Source organism: Oryzias latipes, chromosome 2 (assembly GCF_053564925.1).
Source record: "Oryzias latipes strain Hd-rR chromosome 2, Olatipes_Hd-rR_3.1".
NCBI lineage: Eukaryota > Metazoa > Chordata > Actinopteri > Beloniformes > Adrianichthyidae > Oryzias > Oryzias latipes.
The window spans coordinates 16048582-16069945 of record NC_136238.1 but is presented as its reverse complement, the minus strand read 5'-3'; the positions used below and the strand labels follow the sequence as shown (position 1 = coordinate 16069945).

The following is a 21364-nucleotide window of genomic DNA, read 5'->3' as shown; positions in this document are numbered from 1 at the left end:
ATGTTGCCAAGCATAGCCACTAGAACTGTAACTGAAAATAATCATCACCTTTGGAAATTAACCAGGCAGATATTTCAGTTCCTTTTGCTTTTGCACCATTTACTGTTTATGAAAACTGGACTGAGTGACCCCTAACCCCCCGCATTCCAAGTAGGAAGTACCAAGAAACCAAAATCCCATAGACTTCCACTGAGAAAAAAACAATTATTACTTAATCATTTTATGTGTCACAACAACCATTCTTGCACTACTTCAAATTCTTTATAAAATTCTTGCTAGTCCTAATTTTATTTCATGATTTTTTTTCTGTAGTGCAAGTCATTCGACTTATAAAAGTATTTGTGTTTTTTTGGCCCCCAAGTCGAATGTTCAAAACATCCAAGTTTGTCAAATGTAGCCTTGTTCCACCCTACAGTTTCAAAAAAAACATTGGTAATACATAGCTAATTTGATACCTACTAATGACCTTGTTTTATTAAATACACTAATTTGATTCAGTTTGACTAGATTTCATTTTTTCTATTTTGATTATATGTTTTAATGTAGCCCCTTGAGATGGGCGACAGTGCTAGAGAGGCCCCTCTGTGTGTGCAAAAGCTGTATGTGCTCTCAAAGGGGAAACAAAAAAAGCACAGCAGAGTGAACACAAATGCTCCCTCAGTTCGTTCTGATGGCTTTGAAGGATCTGACAGCGCAGCCGCGGCTCTGATGAGCACCACAAGACGTAAATGATTGACGCCCTTTTATTTTTTTCCTAGTAATTATGAGCCCAGCAATGCAGCAAAGAAAACGGTTGCAGACACAATAGACAAAGTATTAAAGTTTCTGATTCAAATTAAGAGCAAAACCTCTGCTGGATTAACAATTAAATTGGAGTTAAACCTTGGTGCGGCTGCAAAATGAGCATCCTTCAGCATTAGGGTTCTCCTGCATGACCAAGAATCCTTAATTCTGAACATAAAGGAGGAGGTTGACAACCACAGGAGGCAAGTGCCGACTGCAGCTCCCCCAGGGTTAAGAAGCAGCAAAAACAGGAGATTATTAAAAATAATAAGGCCCTCCTCTGTCTGGCTTTAATGACATGCGCACAAACACAGTCATGGCAGAGCTGTAGCTACGCTAATACTTCAGCTGATGAGGGACCTCAGCTCACCAGCTTTGTTTACCGCCAGATAAGTGTGTTGGAAATAAAGGCAGAACTATTTGTGTGGGTGGAGATGGGTTCAGGTACAAATCGCAGGACTAACAGGGGACAGAGGATCAAAAGCTCCTGGGAGCCAATTATTCCTTAGTCCAGCTAGACGTTGTAATTGATCCGAGGAGACCTATTTTAACAAATCTGATATAATCAAGTTCCAATAAATCCTAATTGGAAACCAAAAATCCAACCGGAATGATTCAAAGGTGCATTTTTTTAAGCCTTAAGGCCTGTTCACACCGGGACGAATTTCGCCGGCGTTAACGCCTCGTGACTAAACAAAGGGCACCAACGAGAGTGTGCACACCGACGCGAAAAAACGCCAGGCGTTAAAGCGTCAAAAAAAAAAACGCCTCGGGTTCGTTATACTCGACCAATGAGAATGGCGCTTTTGCTCACGTGTCTGGAGCTTCTGAAGTTACAGTAAAACACAACTTGGGGGCGCTCAAACACAAAACTGCCTTGCTGAGCACACATACCAGCGAAGAAGATAGACGCCAAGTAGCGTCTACACAGCCGCGAAGAAATAATGACGGACATTCTAAAATATCCCCGAACCAAGCACCAGTTGGAGCTACTGGTGCTTGAAATATTCATGTTTTCTTTGTATGATTCTGACAAGCGCGTAAATACTTACTCTTCTTCTGAGTGAAAAGCGACTTTCAGGAACGTAAAGTTGCGCAGCGCCACCTTGTGTACAGGAGTATTTCTGTTTTACATTAAGCGCCATCTAATGTCAGGGAATGAAATTGCATGTTCACTCCACTCATCGTCAGCGAAAATCGCCTGGGTGTGAACACAAAAAACGTGGCGAAAAACGCTGGCGAATAACGCCTGGCGAATATTCGTCCCGGTGTGTACGGGCCTTGAGGCTGCATTTTCAATCACACTTTAAGGAACAAACACAAATGCTTATTCTGCAAGGTTAAGTCAGTAAATGGATCTACTGGGTTTTTTTCACGCAATAAAGGGCACTTAAAACCCTTGAAAACCCACTCCAATCATCTTTTCATCTATTTTCAAAGCATTCCCACAGTGGTGATCATAATTCTGCCATTTTTTTGGCTAAATCAAAAAACTCAATGTTTAGGACGAAGTATGAGCAGAGCAGCAGAAGTTCATCAGCAACTTGCCACTGAGTTGTGGGCTTGACTGTTGCCGTGGAAGTAAGCCTCGGCTGACATCCCATCATCCATTTATTTACACTCTGTCCCGATAGCATACAGCCCCTCACATCCCCATGCTAACATTATCGGGGTAACAAAAATGGCGAGCAATATCAGAGCTATCCAGTTGTGCAGTTTTGAGCCAGATGGCAGCTCAGATGTGACAAATGAGAACGTACATGAATCTAGTCATCCACAAGTAGATGCATCAGAATGGAGCAGAGCAGCTCCTGTGACTCACACATTTCAGTTGCTGCGTCACAGCTGAATACCTTTTCAAACTGCATTTTTTTTCTGCTTCTGATTCACAACCATTTGTATAAGGAAATACTTAATTGAATGTGCACTTTTGATCTTAATTTTATCCGTCCTCCATCATGAAATAATGCTACAAGAACATGTTAAAACACCAAAAACACAATTTTTCATTAAAGTGGGTCTTTAATGTTTTACTTTTTTTACATGTGTGCCTTATAATCCAGTTGTGCTTACTGATATCAAAGGGATTTTGAGAGTTACATGGGGCTCTATCATAATGTCAGTCTGTTGTTTTTACTAGCTCCTAACAAGGTTGGAGATTCAAAGATTTTTATTGTCATTGTATTTCTACAACAAAATGTCTGATGGCACTCAGTTGAAAAAGAAATAAAAGACTAGAAAAAAAAGAGATTATTGCAATTACGCCAACGTGTGGCAAACTCAGATCTTGGGTATTTTACATGTTACTAACAAGGTTAGGAGTTAGCGTAGTTACAGTAACATTTGTTGCGGTATCAGACTGTTTTTTTACGTGTTGCAAACAAGGTTGGGTGTTACAGGTATCGTAAATATACTAACTTGGCTAACCCTTTGAACATGTAGCTGTTATGGTGCCTGTCAGTCTCCTCCCCCTCCCCCTCCTGCTCTGCACCTGACTCCACCAGCTGGGACCTATTTACCTAATCACCTGCTTCAGCTCTTAAGGAGACTCAGCCCCAGTATCCAACGCCAGTTCGTTGCCCCTTATGGTGACTAAACCTGGTCTCAGTCTAAGTTCATGTGTTCAAGTCTTGCCTCTATTCTAACTGATCTTTCCCTGCCTCAGGATTCCAGCCTTCAAGTGTCTCCAGTGTGGAAGTCAGTCCGAGCCCTCCAGAAGCCCTGTGATAACTTCAAGCTCAGTAAAGCAGCGCTACTACCTCCAGCCACGCCACAAGCCGCTGTCCTCACCAGCTTCTTACCAAGCCATCACCATCTCTCCTGGAAAGACAATAAAATCTCTTCCTTAACTCTCACCTACCATTGTCCTCATTCTGGGTTACAGCATCTGGGTCTGTCCATCCTACAAGTCATGACAGTAGCAAGTTACAATCAAGTTCTAGAATTACTGTGAATGGAGTTGATAAAGTCTGACTGACATGTCTTGCTTAATCCCACTAGACACGGACTCATCTATTAGATGCCTAAATCATGACTATTTTAATGTTTACAGCCATAGATATGCATTATACATCTGGTAGACATCGATTCATTGAGGTCTATTGCACATTGTGGTTTAGATCTCCAGCAGATGACTTTCCCACAGCTAATCGTGTTGTGGTTCTATCATGCCTAGTGCGTTGTAAAGCCATTTGGGTCATGTCTTCACCGGGCAAAATGTCTCTTAGATAACAAATATACATACATCTATTGTAGATGTCCACTGGACATCTCAAACAATTCTCTTGTATTTCTCTTTTAGATGTCTAACGATAGGGTTCTGCATATAGAAGTCTCCTACACATTTACATGTAGACATCTAATCTTTGGATGTTTTTAGATGTCTTTTAGGGCACTTTTTTAAACATTTACTTGCACTGCATTATTTCAACCATCCATTCATCTTCAAAACCCACTGAATCCATTTTGTGGTCATAGGATTGCAGGTTCCTATCAAGCTACTGTTGGCCAAAGACGAGGTACACCCAGAACAAGTCACCAGCTTGCAGGACCATTTTTATGTTGCTATCTGAAAGAGCCATTTGGGTTTGTTTCTAAAAATCCAGTGAGAGCTTCAAAGTCCCAGTTTAGAAAAACACATTTTATTTGTTTCTGTGCCTGTATTTACAATAACTGTTGTAAATAATACTATTTACAATTATTGAAGCATAAGTTTTTATATGTTTTCTATACATAACTTATTTATTTTTTACTTTAACAGAAGCCCATTCAAGTTCCTTTCAAAATAAAATACACCCAGATAAGTGTTTCAAATTAGATCGTCCTGCTGCAGCAGATCAAAACTGCTAGAAAAGCCAAGTCAAATGTGTTTCTATCATTTTGACTTTGGTGTGCCATCATTCTTTTTCCTTTTACTATCAAATATAAATATGACAACACTTTGTTTCCCTAATTTATTCAACTAAATGCAATTGTAAACTTCAAGACTTTGCGTCTGAACAGCAACTAGACACTGTTGTGCAGCAGAAGATTGGAAAATGTGCTTTAAACATATTCTAATAATAAAACCACTCTGACAATACATTACACCTACATCATTTTGTTCCATAATGCGAAGAGTTGACATTCTGAACAGTAGGATTGTTGTTTTTATGTAAGTTTCTGAGACCTTTAACTCCAGGTAAAATTCAGTAGAAATGTTCTTTGTGATTACTAGAACAGCTGCATGATGGAGTAATGGTTAAGGTCCTTCACCTTACAGTGAAAAAAATCTGGGTTGAATCCCGGCCGGGAACTTTCTTTGTGTAGTTTGCATGTTCTCCCTCTACAGGTGTGGATTTTCTCCTGCTTCCTCCCACAGTTCAATAACATGTTCCATAGGCTAACAGCTGTTTGCAAATTGCTCCTGTGTGCGAATGTCGCCCTTCGACCTGATGTACCCCAGCTTCAACTGTAGCTGGGTAGGAACCTGGAAACCTGTGACCCTAAAAGGGATTCAAGGGGTTGGGAAGATGAATAGATGGATGCAAAATCGCAGTATTTTTATTTCTAGTAAATATTTGAAGAAGTACTTTAACAGACGTAAAAAAATAACCTTCAAGATTATCTCTACAAGATGTGTAGGAGACCTCTATATGCTAGACATCTAAAAGAAAAACAAAATATAGTTGTCTGAGATGTCCATACATACATGCATACATACATCTACAATAGATGTATGTATATTAGTCATCCAATAGACATCTTGTGCCTGCTGGGATGTGCCATACAGTTCATACAGTGCAGCTTTTTTATGACATAAGCATGATTTATCGTCTAGTGGGTCTTATAATGCGGTAAATACAGTTCATGTTGCAGCAATGCAAAGAGGAGGTTTTGCTTCAGGCTGTAAGGTGTTAAATACTCTGCACTAAAGCAAAACAGAAGGCAGGGGACAGAAGATCAATGAAAGCCTGTAAAAATCTATTGTTTTGCAGATTCTTCCATCTCAGGAAATATACTTTTACAGATGAAGCGTGTAAAATAAAATAAAGCTGAAAGAGCAAGTTTGTGTGGGATTACAGAAAGAACTGCTAGCACTTGAATTTCTGAATCTGAGCTTGTGCTCTCTCTGGTGTTCAAGTTTGTCCATTGCAGAGAATAAAGGTGAAAACTGTATTTTTTCAGTCAACCAAATATTTGGTTAAACTAACCATCATCTAAAAAATTTTTTTAGCCAAATTCAAAACAATTGTGTCGTTTTCCAGAACCTAGTGTCTGCAGTGGCAGTAGTTCATTGGAAATTGGCTCCTGAAATGGACTTTTGATGTGGAGTAACTCCGTCCCCCCTTCCCTCCCCCAATGCTGAGGGACGTGGTGGCTTAGTGTCCACCATATTATTTAACCCCAAAAATTAGCTTTTTTTTATAAATGGCACCCGAAGCTAAACATTAGTTTATTTAAATAGGGCAGTATACTTGAAGTTTTTTATACTATCTATATATTGTAAACTTAGAACATTCCAAAGTAGTCTGAAGAAGTATTCCATTAGTTTACTTCTACACTACCCGAATATGGCAGTATACTTGCTATACTTATACTCAACTATAATTTATTAAAAAAAAAATCAAAAAGTACACATTTTTTGCCAGGGGCACTTTTTTCGCCTGCTCTTGGTTTACACCAATTTGATTTGAATAAAGAAATATTCTGAAAAACAAATTTTACATTTTTTCAGTGCAGTAACACATTCCGTCCGCTGGTGGGCGATGTTGCTTCCTCAAAGCTGCTGAGTCTGCAGAGAAGAATTTCCACCGAACCCGGAAGCGCTCTTGAAGCAGCAGGGTTTCATTCAGGCTGCAGCCTCGCATATTAGTTCCCAATAAGGCCCCGCCGGTGACAGGCGCTTCGTTCATCTTTTTGTAGATCAGATTAAAGGAGCGCAAACATGGCTAGTCGACTCCCGGCTTGTGTTGTTGATTGCGGAACTGGGTGAGTAACTAGAACGAGAAGCTAGCTTGCGTTAGCCTGTCCGTCAAACCCGCAGCTAACGCCCCGCAGAGCAGCTCTTGACAGCTACAAAGTATTTCTTCACTCCTTTTGTTCTATTCTAGTGAAAAATCGGGGGTATACCTATAAATTGTCCTTATTGTTGTTACATTTTAATTTAAGTGTACCTTTTGCTCCGTTCATCGGCTCCGAGCTAAGAAAGCTAAGCCTAAGGTACTTCCTGGAGATTCCAGCGGCCATGAACGCACCACCCAGTTTCTTGCTCTTAAATCAAGTGACTGGATAATTTGGGGAACGCGTTTTGAGTTGAAATGAATGACAGTTACGTAAAGCTGTATTTTATTTTTCAGGTACACAAAGCTTGGCTATGCAGGAAATACGGAACCTCAGTTCATTATACCTTCATGTGAGTAACACTGACGAAACACTTGATTGGTTGGGGGCTGTAGGCTAAATAGGTGTCATTCTAAGCTTAGACAAAAACGCTGCTTTCAAGATAGTTTTATTGTTGTAGGAAAATGTAATTTGAATAAAACAAAGTGCAGACATTTCTGCATTTTGAGTTACATCTACACAGTTTTCAGTTCCCATTTTGAGGTTCTTAAAAATAGAAATAGGAACTTACAGTTATGTCATGTCTAAGTTCAAACGTACATCACTTCCTTCTATTTTTTTAAACTGCTCATTGAAAAGGTTGCTAGACGTTAATTCTAGCAAATTAAATTATTAAAATTTAATTATTTTGGCATCATTTCGACATAACCTTTACTTTTTTGTCCTTGATTTAATGTTTTAAACTTCAGAGTCATAGTTTAAAATGGTGTTCTTAACATGTTTTGGCATTTTTGATGATGGAGGACATGTATTAAAGAAGGTTAAGCTCACGAGTATTTCTGTTTTCAAATCGTTGTGAATCATAAGCAGATTTCTAAAAAAGCCATTTGAAAGCATTTGTAGTTGTGCTGTAGAAACTATATTTAGCGAGCCATAAGCTCCTTGCTCCGCTCCATTCTGATGCATCAGGCGTAGAGGTCCATGCACGTCTTTGTTTTCCTCATCCATGTGAAATCTGGTTCAAAATTGGTCGGTTGGACAGCTCCGAAATGGCTCGCCATTTTTGAAATTTGAAGTTGCACCATGCGGATGGGAGCACCAACACCTTGGAGGCAAATCTTTAATAAACTCTGCAGAACTTAAGTCCAAGAGAAAGGGATTAGGGCTGAAAATGACACAATCATAATGAAAAGACCACAGGGAAAATGGCTCTAAAGATAATTGGAGTGGGCCTTCAACCAAAAAAAACAAACATTTTATTCATTCATTTTGAACATTTGAAGGTCAATCTTTTTTTCCCCTTAAAAATGCAGTCGATGTTATCTTTAGATATCCTGCTTCAGGTTTTGACACAGTTACACCTTTGTATTCAAAATATATTATGTACACTCTTAAAAGAGCAAAGTACTGACAATGATGTTGGAAAAAAAGTTGCATTAAACTTGAACTTATTTAAAAAAATTAAAATCAACAACAGTCAAAACATTTTCACTTATATGAATAACATGCCTTATTGTTGTCGAATAACGGCAATTGTTTGTTGGCAGGTTTCCTACAGCACCCTAAAAATTATAGCAAAAATAACACTGATAAGAAAAAACTAGCAGAAATATTTTACCTTTGTTTTATTAAAATAGCTTTTAATCTTTTACTTATATAATGCTTTTGTACCTAGTTTGAAGACCTTAAACATTTTAAAGTCACACCCCCTTTCACCCGTTCACACACACATTTACACACTCATGGCGGCTCCGCTGACTTATACCGGCACCAACCTGTAACCACCAGGAGCAATGTGGGGTTTAGTGTCTTGCCCAAGGACACTTTGGCACATGGGGAGACGAGGCGGTAACTGAGCATGCAATATTCTGATCAGAGGTCAGCCGCTCTACCTCTGCACCACGGCCACCCCATCAACAGAAACACCATCAAAATAAAAGTCTGTTGCCCTGGTGTGGTTTTATTTCAATCCCTATTTGATCGTCGTCTTCTTCAGGTATTGCAATCAAAGAGTCCGCCAAAGTTGGAGACCAAGCGCAGCGCAGAATGATGAAAGGAGTCGACGACCTGGACTTTTTTATCGGCGACGAAGCCATCGACAAGCCATCGTATGCGACAAAGGTAGGGAGTCTGCCACCGGCATCCATCTTTTGTGTTTTTAAGCAGAGAATCTGTGCTGAGAATGTATCTCTGCAGTGGCCCATCCGTCACGGGATCGTGGAGGACTGGGACCTGATGGAGAGATTCATGGAGCAGGTCATCTTCAAGTATCTGCGGGCAGAACCTGAAGACCACTACTTCCTGCTGGTAAGAGCAGAGTTTTCATGAAAGGAGTTTGGGAAATCCAAGAACAGAAGGAAAGTGCTGGATTTCATCAGTCTTTGGTTGAAAAAATGTAACAATGAGCTATATAAAAAAAAGACTTTTTCAAAATCTTGATGTGATTCCATCTAATAAATTCACAAAATTTGAGGTAATTACTGTTTGTCATTTAAACGTTAACAACTTTGTGAGTTAAATTTGTTTAGCAGCATTCAAAAAACTCTGGTCTGCATAAAGAAAGAAACAGACAGGTCAAAAATGAAGAGGCACAAATGACAAATAAAAAGACAGAGACGCATTCTTTCTAATTTTGTTTCTGTACATTACTACACTGAATTTTCAATAAAACATCTCAGATGCCATTAAAGTGCAGACTTTCAGCTTTTATTCCATGGGTTGAACAAAAAGATTGCATAGAAATGTGAAAAACTAAAGCATTTTTTTAACACTAGAAAGTCCGTAGAGCAGCCATTTGGCTTTTCTACCTGGAATGGCCAGGGGACAGCCAAGTGGCTGGATTAGTTATCATTTGCATACCCAAAGAGCAGCCCTCTACATGGTTTGCACATGAACAGCACAGCCGTTAGGCTGTTCTTTTTGCATGCAAAAAGAACAGCCTAACGGCTGCACAAGTTTCTCATCATTTCCCCTCACTTTTGTCACTTCTAGTAAGAGGTCATGCACAAAAGAAATTTCTTTACAGACATAATACTGACATGTACAATCAAACAAATCTGTGCATCATGTGGTCAAAGTGATATCTTCAACCCACTACATTGTCTGCACATACTTGGCACTGCCACACAATCTTCTCTCTGCATTTGCCACAGGTATACTTATAGCAATCAACAAAGCACACTCTGGCATGATTGTTCTTGTACTGACCATTCGCCTGGCTCATTGCCCTTTTCCCTTTGCCAGGTGTGGGAGCTTGTCACCAAACTCGGTTGTCCTTTTTCGCCTTCTCAGCACCCGCATGTGCCTGTGCAAACTTTTTTACTGATTCTAGAAGCTCCCGGCGAATCTTGCCTGGGTTGAAAGATTTGATGCAGTTGGCAACGAAAGACCCCCAAACATTGGAGATTGCAGGAAACCCGTCAGTCCCAACTCGTTCCACGCGTGTGCCCTTGTCATCAAAGTGTAAATGCCGCATGATGTCTTTGAAGTGGTTTCTGACCATAATTTTGGAGATCAGAGGATTTCCCATTTTTGCATCTTGCATGGGTGGTAGTTTTATTCCCCCCTCACAAGGAGGTTGGCAATGCATCCCATTAGTTCAGGGAGGGCCATGAACCAGCTATCGTCTTGTCTGACGTCCACGCTGAACAGTACAGTCCTGAATAGTCCAAAGCATGTCCAGGGGCCTCATTTATAAACGTTGCGTACGCACAAAAGAAGGCGTACGCCACTCTCTACGCAATAGTTGAGATTTATAAAAAGCAAACTTGACAGGAAAATGTGCAGTCCTTCACGCAAGCTCTGACCCAGGCGTACGCACAAAAACGGGTGAAATGAGAAACGGCGACGCCGTCGGCAGATGGAAGAAACACGTGAAAGTGAAAATGACAATACTGCCTCTCATAAATAACATGAAGACTTTACAAAACAAGTCTTACAATTAAGAGCCTACACGAACACCCGTTTGATCGATCAGCAGTGAAACATACAAAAAAAAATCAAACGAAAATTACAACAGAAATTCAAATGAACACTTATTTGCAAAAAGAAAAGTGAAATATGTTCTGCAATATTGGCATGTTGTGCAATTCATCCTCATAAATAATAGTTAACAGAACGAAATAATGTAAAAAACTGATATTCTCGTTAATGTGTCCATCTGGCGGAGCAGATATAGGTGCGGACGGACGGACGGACAGATGTACTAATTTTCCACTGGGGAAAGTTGTTTTCATATTAAAACATTTCTTCATAAGCTATGGAATTATGGTATTTATGCATATGCCTTTAGTTTGTTTTATTTTTGACAAAACCGTGTATGGCGTATGTCTCAACCATTCAGAAAGCAACAAGAAATTACATTTGCGCTGATCAATTTCCCATTTCCACGTCGATTATTACCGACATCTGTAGCTTGTCAGATGTAATTAAATGGATGGAAATAAAATGCCCCATCACAATGCGTAATGACGCACAATGGCTGATCTAGCGCACTCAGAAGATGTGGCAAATGGAAGATTTCGGAGTGAACGCATCTTTAGACAGCAAGAAGACTTGCTGGCAAACGAGGACGAGTGGCTTATGAGCCGGTTCCAACTTCCTCGAGCCGTCCTGTTGGACCTCTGCGGGCTTTTTGGGCCCGGCGTCACAGAAGAGCACTCGGAGGAACCACGCGTGTCACCCGGTGCATCTGCCGCTCCGGTTACACCCCCCCCCCCCGGTGGCAGAGACACTCTGGCGATGGAGCGCTAGACGTTTTTTTGCCTCGACTTTGATTGATGTCTGACCATTTCTTCTTTATTTCGGCCACGGTCCGAGGTTGTGAGGCTACAGCATATACAGCGTCTGCCACCGTTTGCCACTCAAGTGCCTTTTAGGCATTAGTAATGCCCACACTGTGCCCTCCAAACAACATTTTTCTCCTCTTTTCCACATCGCCGACGATAACTTCTACTTCACATTGAGTGAAGTTACGTTTTTTTGATTTCCTCTCTGTGTTTGCCATGATTTTGCAAGCCATGAATATTAATTTGTGGGCGTTTCGCGGACTATTTATGGGCAACTATGGGCGTGTCATGAAGCCGCAAAAGCTGCGCTGCATTTAGAATTGGTTGTGATTTATTAAGGGAAAGATGCATAGGATGTGCGTGCGCACGGTTTTATAAATCCGAATATTTCTGTGCATACGCACGTCCTGTTTCATCCGTACGCCACTTCTGACGCAAATCCTACGCAAAGTTTTATAAATGAGGCCCCAGAGTGAGGAAACACAGGAAACTCCGTAAGCGAGTCAACACTGTACTTCTGACCAAAGCAGTTGGCTCTTCCTCAGCAGTGTAATCTTCAATTGGGCTGTGATGGAGAGGCGTCCCAACCTGTTCTTCATGCCACATTGTGCCATCTTTTGCCTTCTCTGTTGGCGCAGTGTGTGTCTCCAGTCGTCCTCTCTTTTCTGATGGCAGTGAAATTTCCTCATCTGTGATCAAATTTCTGAGATCTGAGCAATGAAAACCTTCAGTAATATTGGGATATATGTTGTTTCACCTAGTTATTTGAAATGTTATTGTTTTTAGCTGAATTCTAGTTGAAACTATAAATTCCAAATCATGTCAAATATGCCTCCTTTGCCTCTCCAGTCCAAGAAACATCTGGTTAAATCAAATGACTCTAAATTTCTCCTAGGTGTGAATGTGAGTGTACCTGTTTTTTTATCTATGTGGCCCTGCAATGGACTGGTGACCCATTCAGGGTGTACCCTTCCCCAATTGTCTGTGACTAGCTGGGATGTGCTCCAGCAGACCCCTGTGATCCTGACTAGGATAAGCAGGCACAGAAAATGAATGGATAGACAACTGCTATAGATGTGTATGAAATCGTATCAGAAGAAATATCAGTCTGAGTCCAGCTGAAGGACTATCTCTTCTCCCTCCGAGTCAAATGGGTTGACTTGCTCCAGGATCATTCTCAATGTCTGCTCAGTGTTATAAAATTTAGGCATCTTTGTTTTTCAGTTGACAAACTGGTTGTATATAAATAAAAAAACAAAAGACGTTACTTTTGTTTGTATATTTATTTATTGACATAAAATTGTTTTATCTTTAGACGGAGCCTCCTCTCAACACGCCTGAGAACCGCGAGTACACTGCAGAGATTATGTTTGAGTCCTTCAACGTGCCAGGCCTCTACATCGCTGTTCAGGTACGTTTGTTTAAATTGATGCCTGCATTGAGCCTAAAGCTTTGGATTCATAGAAGCTCGTGTGAAACTGGTGCCTTTAAGAGGAGATCTACCGTATTTTCCGGACTATAAGTCGCCCTTTTTTTCATAGTTTGGCAAGGGGTGCGACTTATACTCCGCAGCGACTTATATTAGAAATAAATTGAAATAAATACATTGTTAACCCTCCTGTTATGTTCATTTGTGAGGAACAGAGATGATGTTCCTGGGTCAATTTGATGTATGAGGTATGTTAAGTCTTAAGAGTATGTTAAGTGACTCAGAGAATCAGCAAACTTTTACAGTTAGATCTTGAAGGCTAACAACCTAATATTCTATTTTCCAATGATTTGATTCAAAAATGCAAAAAAAATTGACAACTGTTTCTACAAATACAGGATGAAAACAGAGTATTAGTTGGCCAATGATGCTTCATGAAATGAATAAATAAATAAGTTTGAGAAAGAATTACTTTGAAATTATGAGATAAACATTCTGCTATGATTGTGTCATATGAGGTTGTGCAAGTTATTAGTTCTTGGTCTCAGATTTTGTCAAATAAATTTCCCGTCAAAATGTGACTTGTAGTCCAGTGCGACTTATCTGTGCTTTTTTCTACTTTATAATGCATTTTTGGACTGTTGCAACTTATACTCCGCAGCGACTCCGCTGCGGAGTCCGGAAAATACGGTAATTGGAAAATTTCAATGTTTCGTGTCTCCTTTAGAGGTTTCACTCTGAACTTTTTGAATTACAGTAAACCCTTGTTTTTCACGGGGGTTACGTTCCAAAAAGAACCCGTGATAGTCAAAAACCGTGAAGTAGAAACCTCTATTTTTTTTTTACAATTATGATACAATTAAATACTCTATTATACATTGAAAAGAAAGAACAAACCATTTTATATGCTCCAGCATTTGTTTCACAAATCAAAGTACTTTAGAAACGTTTTTTAACAAATAACTTCTGTTCTGTACTGTCAAATAATTTTAATCATCAATGTGAACAGAAGGCATCAAATCGCGGAGATTAGCCCCGCCCACCGCGACCCGCGTAATTGGATTAAACGGGAGAAAATATAAAATGATCATTATGAAAAAATACAAAGTACAGTCGCACAAATAGTGACTCGGGTCTATTTAACTGCTCTAAATTCAGACTGAGCCGCTGCATCCTGACTCCGCTCTGCAGATTTTTATTCTTTTAAAGCCCGCGGTGCAGCTGCAGGTGTGTTTGTTAGGGAGAAGAACATAGTGATCGGCAGTTGGTGTCGCTCTTTTTTTCTTCTTCGTAAAAACATCCTTATAAACCGACATGCCAACATCAACAGAATTTGCAAGTACATAATGTAAATTTGGCAAGCTGTTTTACGTACGTGTACATATTAAACTGCAACGTTATTGACGCACAGGTAGAGAAGAAGCGGAGTGACTTTTTAGCCAATCAGAATGCAGAACACAATGCACGCTGCAAATCCGTGAAGTAGCGAAACCGTGAAAAGTAAACCGTGTTATAGCGAGGGATCGCTGTAGTCCGTTTCTTGAAGTGTTCATAGTACAAGAAAAAAACTGGATGTGTTTTTGCTTCAGGCTGTTTTGGCACTGGCCGCCTCCTGGACCTCCAGACAGATCGGAGAGCGAACGCTGACGGGAACTGTTATTGACAGCGGCGACGGTGTCACACACGTCATCCCAGTGGTTGGTGTCACGGTCACACTCTTAACACTTGATCTTTTCTGAGTCTTAAGCCTTAAACTTCTCCACTTCTGCTCTCCAGGCTGAAGGTTACGTCATCGGCAGTTGCATTAAACACATCCCCATCGCCGGGCGAGACATCACCTACTTCACTCAGCAGCTGCTACGAGAGAGGGAGGTGGGAATTCCTCCGGAGCAGTCGCTGGAGACGGCCAAAGCTGTCAAGGTGAACATGTCTCTTTCTTAGGAATAGTTCGCAACATTTGAATAAATGGAAAAACCCTCCTGGGCAAAGAAAAAGCAAAAGAAGGAAGTTGTCAGATTCTTCTAACTTTCTTTTACTGCACTGCCCACTAGTGGCCAAATAGGAGAATTAAAAAAAAAGGCTTTATTGATGTTTTTCTTTTTCTCCCATTTTAAGGAGCGCTTCAGCTACGTCTGTCCGGATCTAGTGAAGGAGTTCAACAAGTACGACACAGACGGCTCTAAGTGGATCAAGCAGTACACCGGGATCAACGCTATCTCTAAGAAGGAGTTCACCATTGATGTTGGATACGAACGCTTCCTCGGTCCAGAGATCTTCTTCCACCCCGAGGTACAAAAATGGTCAAGGACCTTCCCAACAGACCTGGCAGAAACCAATTCACTTTTCAAATGTTTTTGTTTTTTTATTTCGTATAGTTTGCCAACCCAGACTTCACCCAGCCGATCTCGGAGGTGGTGGACGAAGTCATCCAGAACTGTCCCATCGACGTGAGACGCCCACTCTATAAGGTATGCAATCTAAAACGAATGAAAGCTTGGGATGTCTCGGCCCAATTATGTCTTTGGAAATCAGGGCTGATCACTTACTTTCAGACTCAATCAAAATTGGGAATAGATATTTCTTTTATTCTCATTATTATGATCACTGCCATTTATTTCAAACTTATTGTTACAGATTAATACTCTACTAGATGTCTGCATATTGGGAACAAATCGCCACACTTTCAGTAGTTCTGGATACTAAAATTACAGTCATCAAACTTTCTCCCAGGCCTATCACCAATTTTTACTAGCTGAAAGTTTTTTAGTTGATTATTCAAGCTGCTTGACACAAGTGCACTCTTTACGTTTTTTAAATGATAAAAGAAGTTGATTAAAATAAAAATAGGGGAAAAACTTGTTCCTGTTCATTTTGTATTTGTTCATTTGTGCATCAGATCGGAACTCTGTTTTCACAGATTCTTGAAGTCAAATGACTTGGATCTGGGCCAAAAATAAAATGTTATTGGGGCATCCCTTATGAAAACCTCAGATATGTTGTTGATTTTGATCATTAATGGAAAAAAATAGGAGGGAATAAGAAATATCCATCCTTAGAAAGCATATTTTCATACATAATTTACCGTATTTCCTGAATAAAACTGGTGGATTTTTGCATGGTTTGGAAGGGGTGTGACTGAAGCCATGTTCACACGCCTGTTTGAGCAGCCACTTCCAAGATTCTGCGTTTAAAACTCATAGTTATGCACGTATTAAAGACAGTCATTGGGCTCTACATACAAAATGTGCAGCCATTGAACATCCGTTACAAGTTAAACCAGGTTGAACTTTGACCAATTGGATTTGGTAGTGATGCATGGAGGACCTCCCTTTTAATTCATTAAAATGCCAACTCTTTGGGAATTGATCACAAATGAGAAATTAATAATTGCGGGTTGTACCCGGCTCGAATTCCATGACACAATCTTATTTCAGAACAGAGCTGTTTAGGAAAAAGCCTGGGGCAAGCTTTGTGTGCTCCAGATGACATCCCCCTAAACCTACTACAAATCTTTTTTAATAAATAGCAACAACCACTAGAGGCCACTGTAGGTATGCGTATCAATATTTGCTACTGACGGCAAGAAGCAACGCTGAATTGTTAAGAAGTGAAAAAGATTCAACAAATTTAAAGTGATATAAAGAGTTTAGTTAAATATTTCGGATATTCTTTATGCTATAGTTGGCGGAATAACTTGGCATTTCTCTGTTTCTGCAGAATGTCGTTCTGTCCGGAGGCTCCACCATGTTTAGGGACTTCGGCAGACGACTGCAGAGAGACCTCAAGAGGACCGTGGACGCCCGGCTTAAGATCAGCGAAGAGCTAAGTGGTGGCAAATTGAAGGTAAAATCCGCCATACAAGTGAAGTTGATCTTTAGGGTTAAAGTTTGGTTCAACTGTTGCTTCTCGTCTGCAGCCGAAGCCCATCGACGTGCAGGTCATTACTCACCACATGCAGAGATACGCCGTGTGGTTTGGAGGATCGATGCTGGCATCTACCGTGAGTGTTCCTCTTCTCTCTCAGCCTAAAAATGTAGGAGTCCTATTCCCAATCTGAGCAAAACATAATCTCCTGTGTGCAGCCGGAGTTCTACCAGGTGTGTCACACCAAAAAAGACTACGAGGAGATCGGGCCGAGCATCTGTCGCCACAACCCCGTGTTTGGAGTCATGTCTTAGGAGAAGCGTGTTTAGCATAGGTTTGAGTGGAGAAATAAAAGAAAATTTTAAAAAACAGACAAATAAGGATAAGGAGCAGCAGAACTAAACATCCCACCAAAGTCCACGGGGCTTTGCACTGATGAGTGGAGCGACAGCGGACCAAACAAACTGCAAAAGCAGTTTTTTTGCGTGAGTTAAAGGAACAAGAAATCTGCTTAAAGAAAAAAAAGAAAATGTTTACCACAAGAAAATATCTCAAAACTGTGCGTGCCTCGTATGTGTGTTCGTACGTCGTTAAAGGTTTGCAATGAATCATGTATGTATGCTCTTTTGTTGGGGTTGAGAGGTTTTTTGTATGTATTTTGAGAAAAAAAAGGAAAAAATCAACAAAGATTTGACAGGAAATGTGGGACCTCTTCGACAAACTTGGCCTCCAGAAAATTGTAGACTTTTCAAACGCTTTGCATTCCTTTGGTTTTGTATTTGAACCAATCACCTCTGAAAAGTGTGTATGATAATTATCATGACTGTTTTCGGACCGTCACTGTTGCTTCAGTTGTACTGTACCAAATACAATCTCAGAAAACGGCATTCTAATAAATGCCAAAGATGGATTTCCACATTTGTCTCTGTGTGTTCCTTGTGCTATCCTATGGGGTCCAGATGACCCCCCCCTTACATTGACGCGTTATCCCTACCATGACAAAGGTGGATAAAGGATTTCATCAAAACCTTGGACATCAATGAAGATCACATATTGAAGAAAAAAGGTTTAGCACACTGTCTTGTGGGGTCTAGATGATGAATGTAGGAAATTCAGGAAAGTAGGCAATCAAAGCTAGTTTCTGCATCCTACTGAAAATAATTACATGCACACCCAATGTGTGTTTCATTTCCATCTGCGTGCCTCGTACTGGTTTGACCATTTTTTTCACCTGCTGGCAGCCTGTATCCAATGCAGTTATGACTCAGGCCGGAAGCAATGTTCACACCGGTCTTAGAAATGCATATTCAAGTGACAAATTTCAATAAAAAGTCTATGCAAACACGGATGCCTGTATCGGACTTCCACGTTTCAAACTCTTGTATTTACGCTTTGCTACGCGAATATCCAAGCGTGACCGTTGAACGGCCACTGAAAGTTAAACAGTTGAATTTTGACCAATCAGAGACTCAGAGTTGGTAGTGAGTTATTGGTAGAATTCTTTTGGTTTAGTTTATTGGTCTTGATGGCAACATTAATGTTTGCACTTTGTGCCCGTTCACAGTATAACACCAAGTCTTTCATTTATCTAAATAGAGCTTTAAAAAGGACAACTTTGGAGCAAGATTTGCAGCACTTTGACATTTCACACCAAGCCTCTTCCAACTGTTTGTAAATGCGTTAGTACCAGGTGACAATAATCTAGTGTAAACACCATATGCTAAAAAATGCATTCAAGAATCTGCAACACATGCCCGATGTGAACATGGCGAAACAGTTGAACACCGGAATTCTGCATTACTGAAATTTTAAAAGGACTTTTCAGAGTAACTGGCTGATGTTTTTATATATTTTTTGTAAGTAGGTCCAGGAAATGTATTGGAGATGTACGAATCTTCCATGAGGGTCCCTTCGGTCTCTTTGTGATCTCAGAGTAGTCCATACAGAATTATTGGATTGATAAGATAATTCTGTTTCGTTTTGTTGCAACATAAAAACACAAAATGTAATGTACTGTAATTTTACAACCATTTCAATATGTTTCTGTTACACAAACATTGTCATGGTTTAAACATTACATTTTACATTTATGTCACAGTAAATTTGAAAATACAAAATATAACTAAACTGTTTTTACAGGTTTTACCCTTCGAATATTAATGGAATATATTTTGAAAAGCTTAGATAAACATAAATTAATCAGTATGTTGAGTCAATGATGCTAGGTTTACATAAACACACATGCACTGGCTCAAATGCAAGCATGCACACACACACATGTATATATGTTGGTGTGTATAAAAAATGTAACAGATTGATGTATCAAAAAAATCATTTGGGGTCAAATTCTGATCTGCTTAAAGTGAACGACAAACCAGATTGTACATTTGAAACAAACAAACAAATCAATAAATATAAAACAACTTTAGGGTGGTGCAGTTTGAGTTCATTTATGTTTGTTTTTAAAAATCACCCCGTACCCCCCACCAGGGAAGGGGTAGGGGACAGATGGTCCTAGGTCCCACCTTCCGTGCGTGTATGTGTGTTTGAGAGGGTCTGTGTGTGCGTGTGTGTGTGTTTATGTTGGAATGTATATTTTGGGGGGGAGGGGTGTGTGTACTAAGGGGGGTGCAGTTAAAATTGGCGGGTAGGGCACTGAGGGGACATCTCCTGATTATTCACAGTGATGTCCCCTCACCCTCCCCACAAAGGGGCCTTAAATGTCTAAGGTGCGGTTAAAATTGGCAGGTAGGGTGCTGGGAGGACATCTGCTGCTTGCTGGAAGTGATGTCCAAGCACCCCCCCTACCAAGGGCCCTACATGTCTAAGGTGCAAATAAAACCGAAAGAGGGGGGGCCCACTCCATACGGCAACCATAGGAGGGGGGCCACTGCCAAGTAGCTCCCCCCCCAGGCGTATCGCAGGCTAAACCCCCCACCCCCTCACCCTAATATGAGGTAATATGAGGAAGGGGGTAAGTTGGGGACAGCTGGTAGACTGTCCCCCGGTGGTCAAACAGCCGTCCCCCAGCCCCCCCCCCCCCCCCCCCCCCCCCCCCCAGCATAGGGGCCCGGTCCCCCCCAGACCAGGGGCCCCATCCCCGGAGGCGCCGACACACCCGGCCCAGCTCCACCCACCCCACACAGAGAGAGAGGAGCCAGAAAGCCCCGGCCCCCCGGAGCAAGCCCAGGCCCCCACCCCCAAGCGCCGGCCCTAGAAGAGCTCTGTTCAGGCCTCGACTGGACCAAAGCAGCCAACCGGCCGGGGCCGCCCCACAAGACAGGGCCGACAAGACCCCCACCCCACCCCAGACCCCGCAGCCGAAGCAGATGACCCCCAGAGCGACCGGGGGCCCCAAGAGGGTTGTCCCGTCCCGTCCCAGAGCCAGGGAAGGGCTGATCCCAGCCCCAGGTGCAGATGGGCAGCCCACCCAGCGCCGCTGCCCCCCCCCCCCCAAGCAGGGCCCCCGCCAACCCCCCCCAACACAGACAAAGGGATCAACCCCCCAAGCCAATCCGGGCCGCCACCCCACCCCCCCACCATGCACCCCCACACCCAAGCCCAGAGGACCACGCAGCGCCCCCGCCCGCCCCACCCAGGCACCGGACCCGGCCCCCCGACCAACGTAGCCCCTACCATCCCCCGCCGGCCGCCAGAGGCCCCGAGCCCCACCCCCAACCCCGGCAGAAGGACAAGGAGCGGCGACGACCAGGCCCCCCCACCCCCTAAGTCACGGAGTTAGCCATGGGAGACCAGAGAGACTGAATTCTTCCAAAGTTACTTGAACTTTGGGCTGACATTTTTTTCCAAGCTGATATGATCAAGCAGCAGATTTCTGTGTTGACTTATATTTATATTTTCTCTGACAGGTTGATCTTCCCACATAACGCCTGTTCCAAGTCTAACCATGAGTTGGTTTCTGGATTATTTTTTAACCATTTTAAGATGTATTGTAATCTATTTGCAAGAAAGTAATTGTGGAAGTTAGGTAATTCTAATCCTCCACAGCTTTTTGCAGATTTTAAAGTTTTTAGACTAATTCTTGCAGGTTTATTGTTCCATAAAAAGCTTGATATGGATGAGTCTAATGTTTTGAACCATTTTAGTGGCGGTTGTGTGGGAATCATTGAGAAGAGATAATTAACTTTGGGTACGATTTTCATTTTTACTGTGGCTACTTTGCCCATAAGGGACAGAGGCAGGTTGGTCCAGCGTGTTAGATCGTCCTGTATGTTTTTCAGTAATGGGGTGTAGTTTAGCTGCACCAGTTCTGATAGTTTGGGGGAAAAATTGATACCTAGATATTTGATATTTCCTGATTTGACTGGTATTGTGAGTCTTTGTTCCGCATTCCTGTTGAGTTGTAATAAAACAGATTTATTCCAATTAATGGAATAGTCTGATATGGAGGAGAATTCATTAATGATTGTTGCTGTTTCATTTACAGAATGTAAATTAC

At 41.5% G+C, this 21364-nt stretch overlaps 1 protein-coding gene across 1 annotated transcript; it reads left to right on the top strand.

Moving 5' to 3' along the window:
- The first annotated feature begins 6548 nt into the window (after window positions 1-6548).
- Window positions 6549-17821, top strand: LOC101155832 (actin-related protein 3). The gene is made up of 12 exons (XM_004066523.5): window positions 6549-6753; window positions 7122-7177; window positions 8822-8946; window positions 9022-9132; window positions 12928-13023; window positions 14631-14738; window positions 14818-14961; window positions 15157-15330; window positions 15417-15509; window positions 16759-16884; window positions 16958-17041; window positions 17124-17821. The coding sequence occupies exons 1-12, from the start codon at window positions 6710-6712 to the stop codon at window positions 17217-17219; spliced, it is 1257 nt and encodes a 418-aa protein (XP_004066571.1). The 5' UTR covers window positions 6549-6709; the 3' UTR covers window positions 17220-17821.
- Window positions 17822-21364: the final 3543 nt, after the last annotated feature.

Coding starts and splice junctions, on each gene's coding strand:
- LOC101155832 (XM_004066523.5), top strand. CDS start 6,710: ATGGCTAGTCGACTCCCGGCTTGTGTTGTTGATTGCGGAACTGG. Junction 9,133..12,927: donor AAGACCACTACTTCCTGCTG/GTAAGAGCAGAG, acceptor TTTTATCTTTAG/ACGGAGCCTCCTCTCAACAC. Junction 14,962..15,156: donor AGACGGCCAAAGCTGTCAAG/GTGAACATGTCT, acceptor TCCCATTTTAAG/GAGCGCTTCAGCTACGTCTG.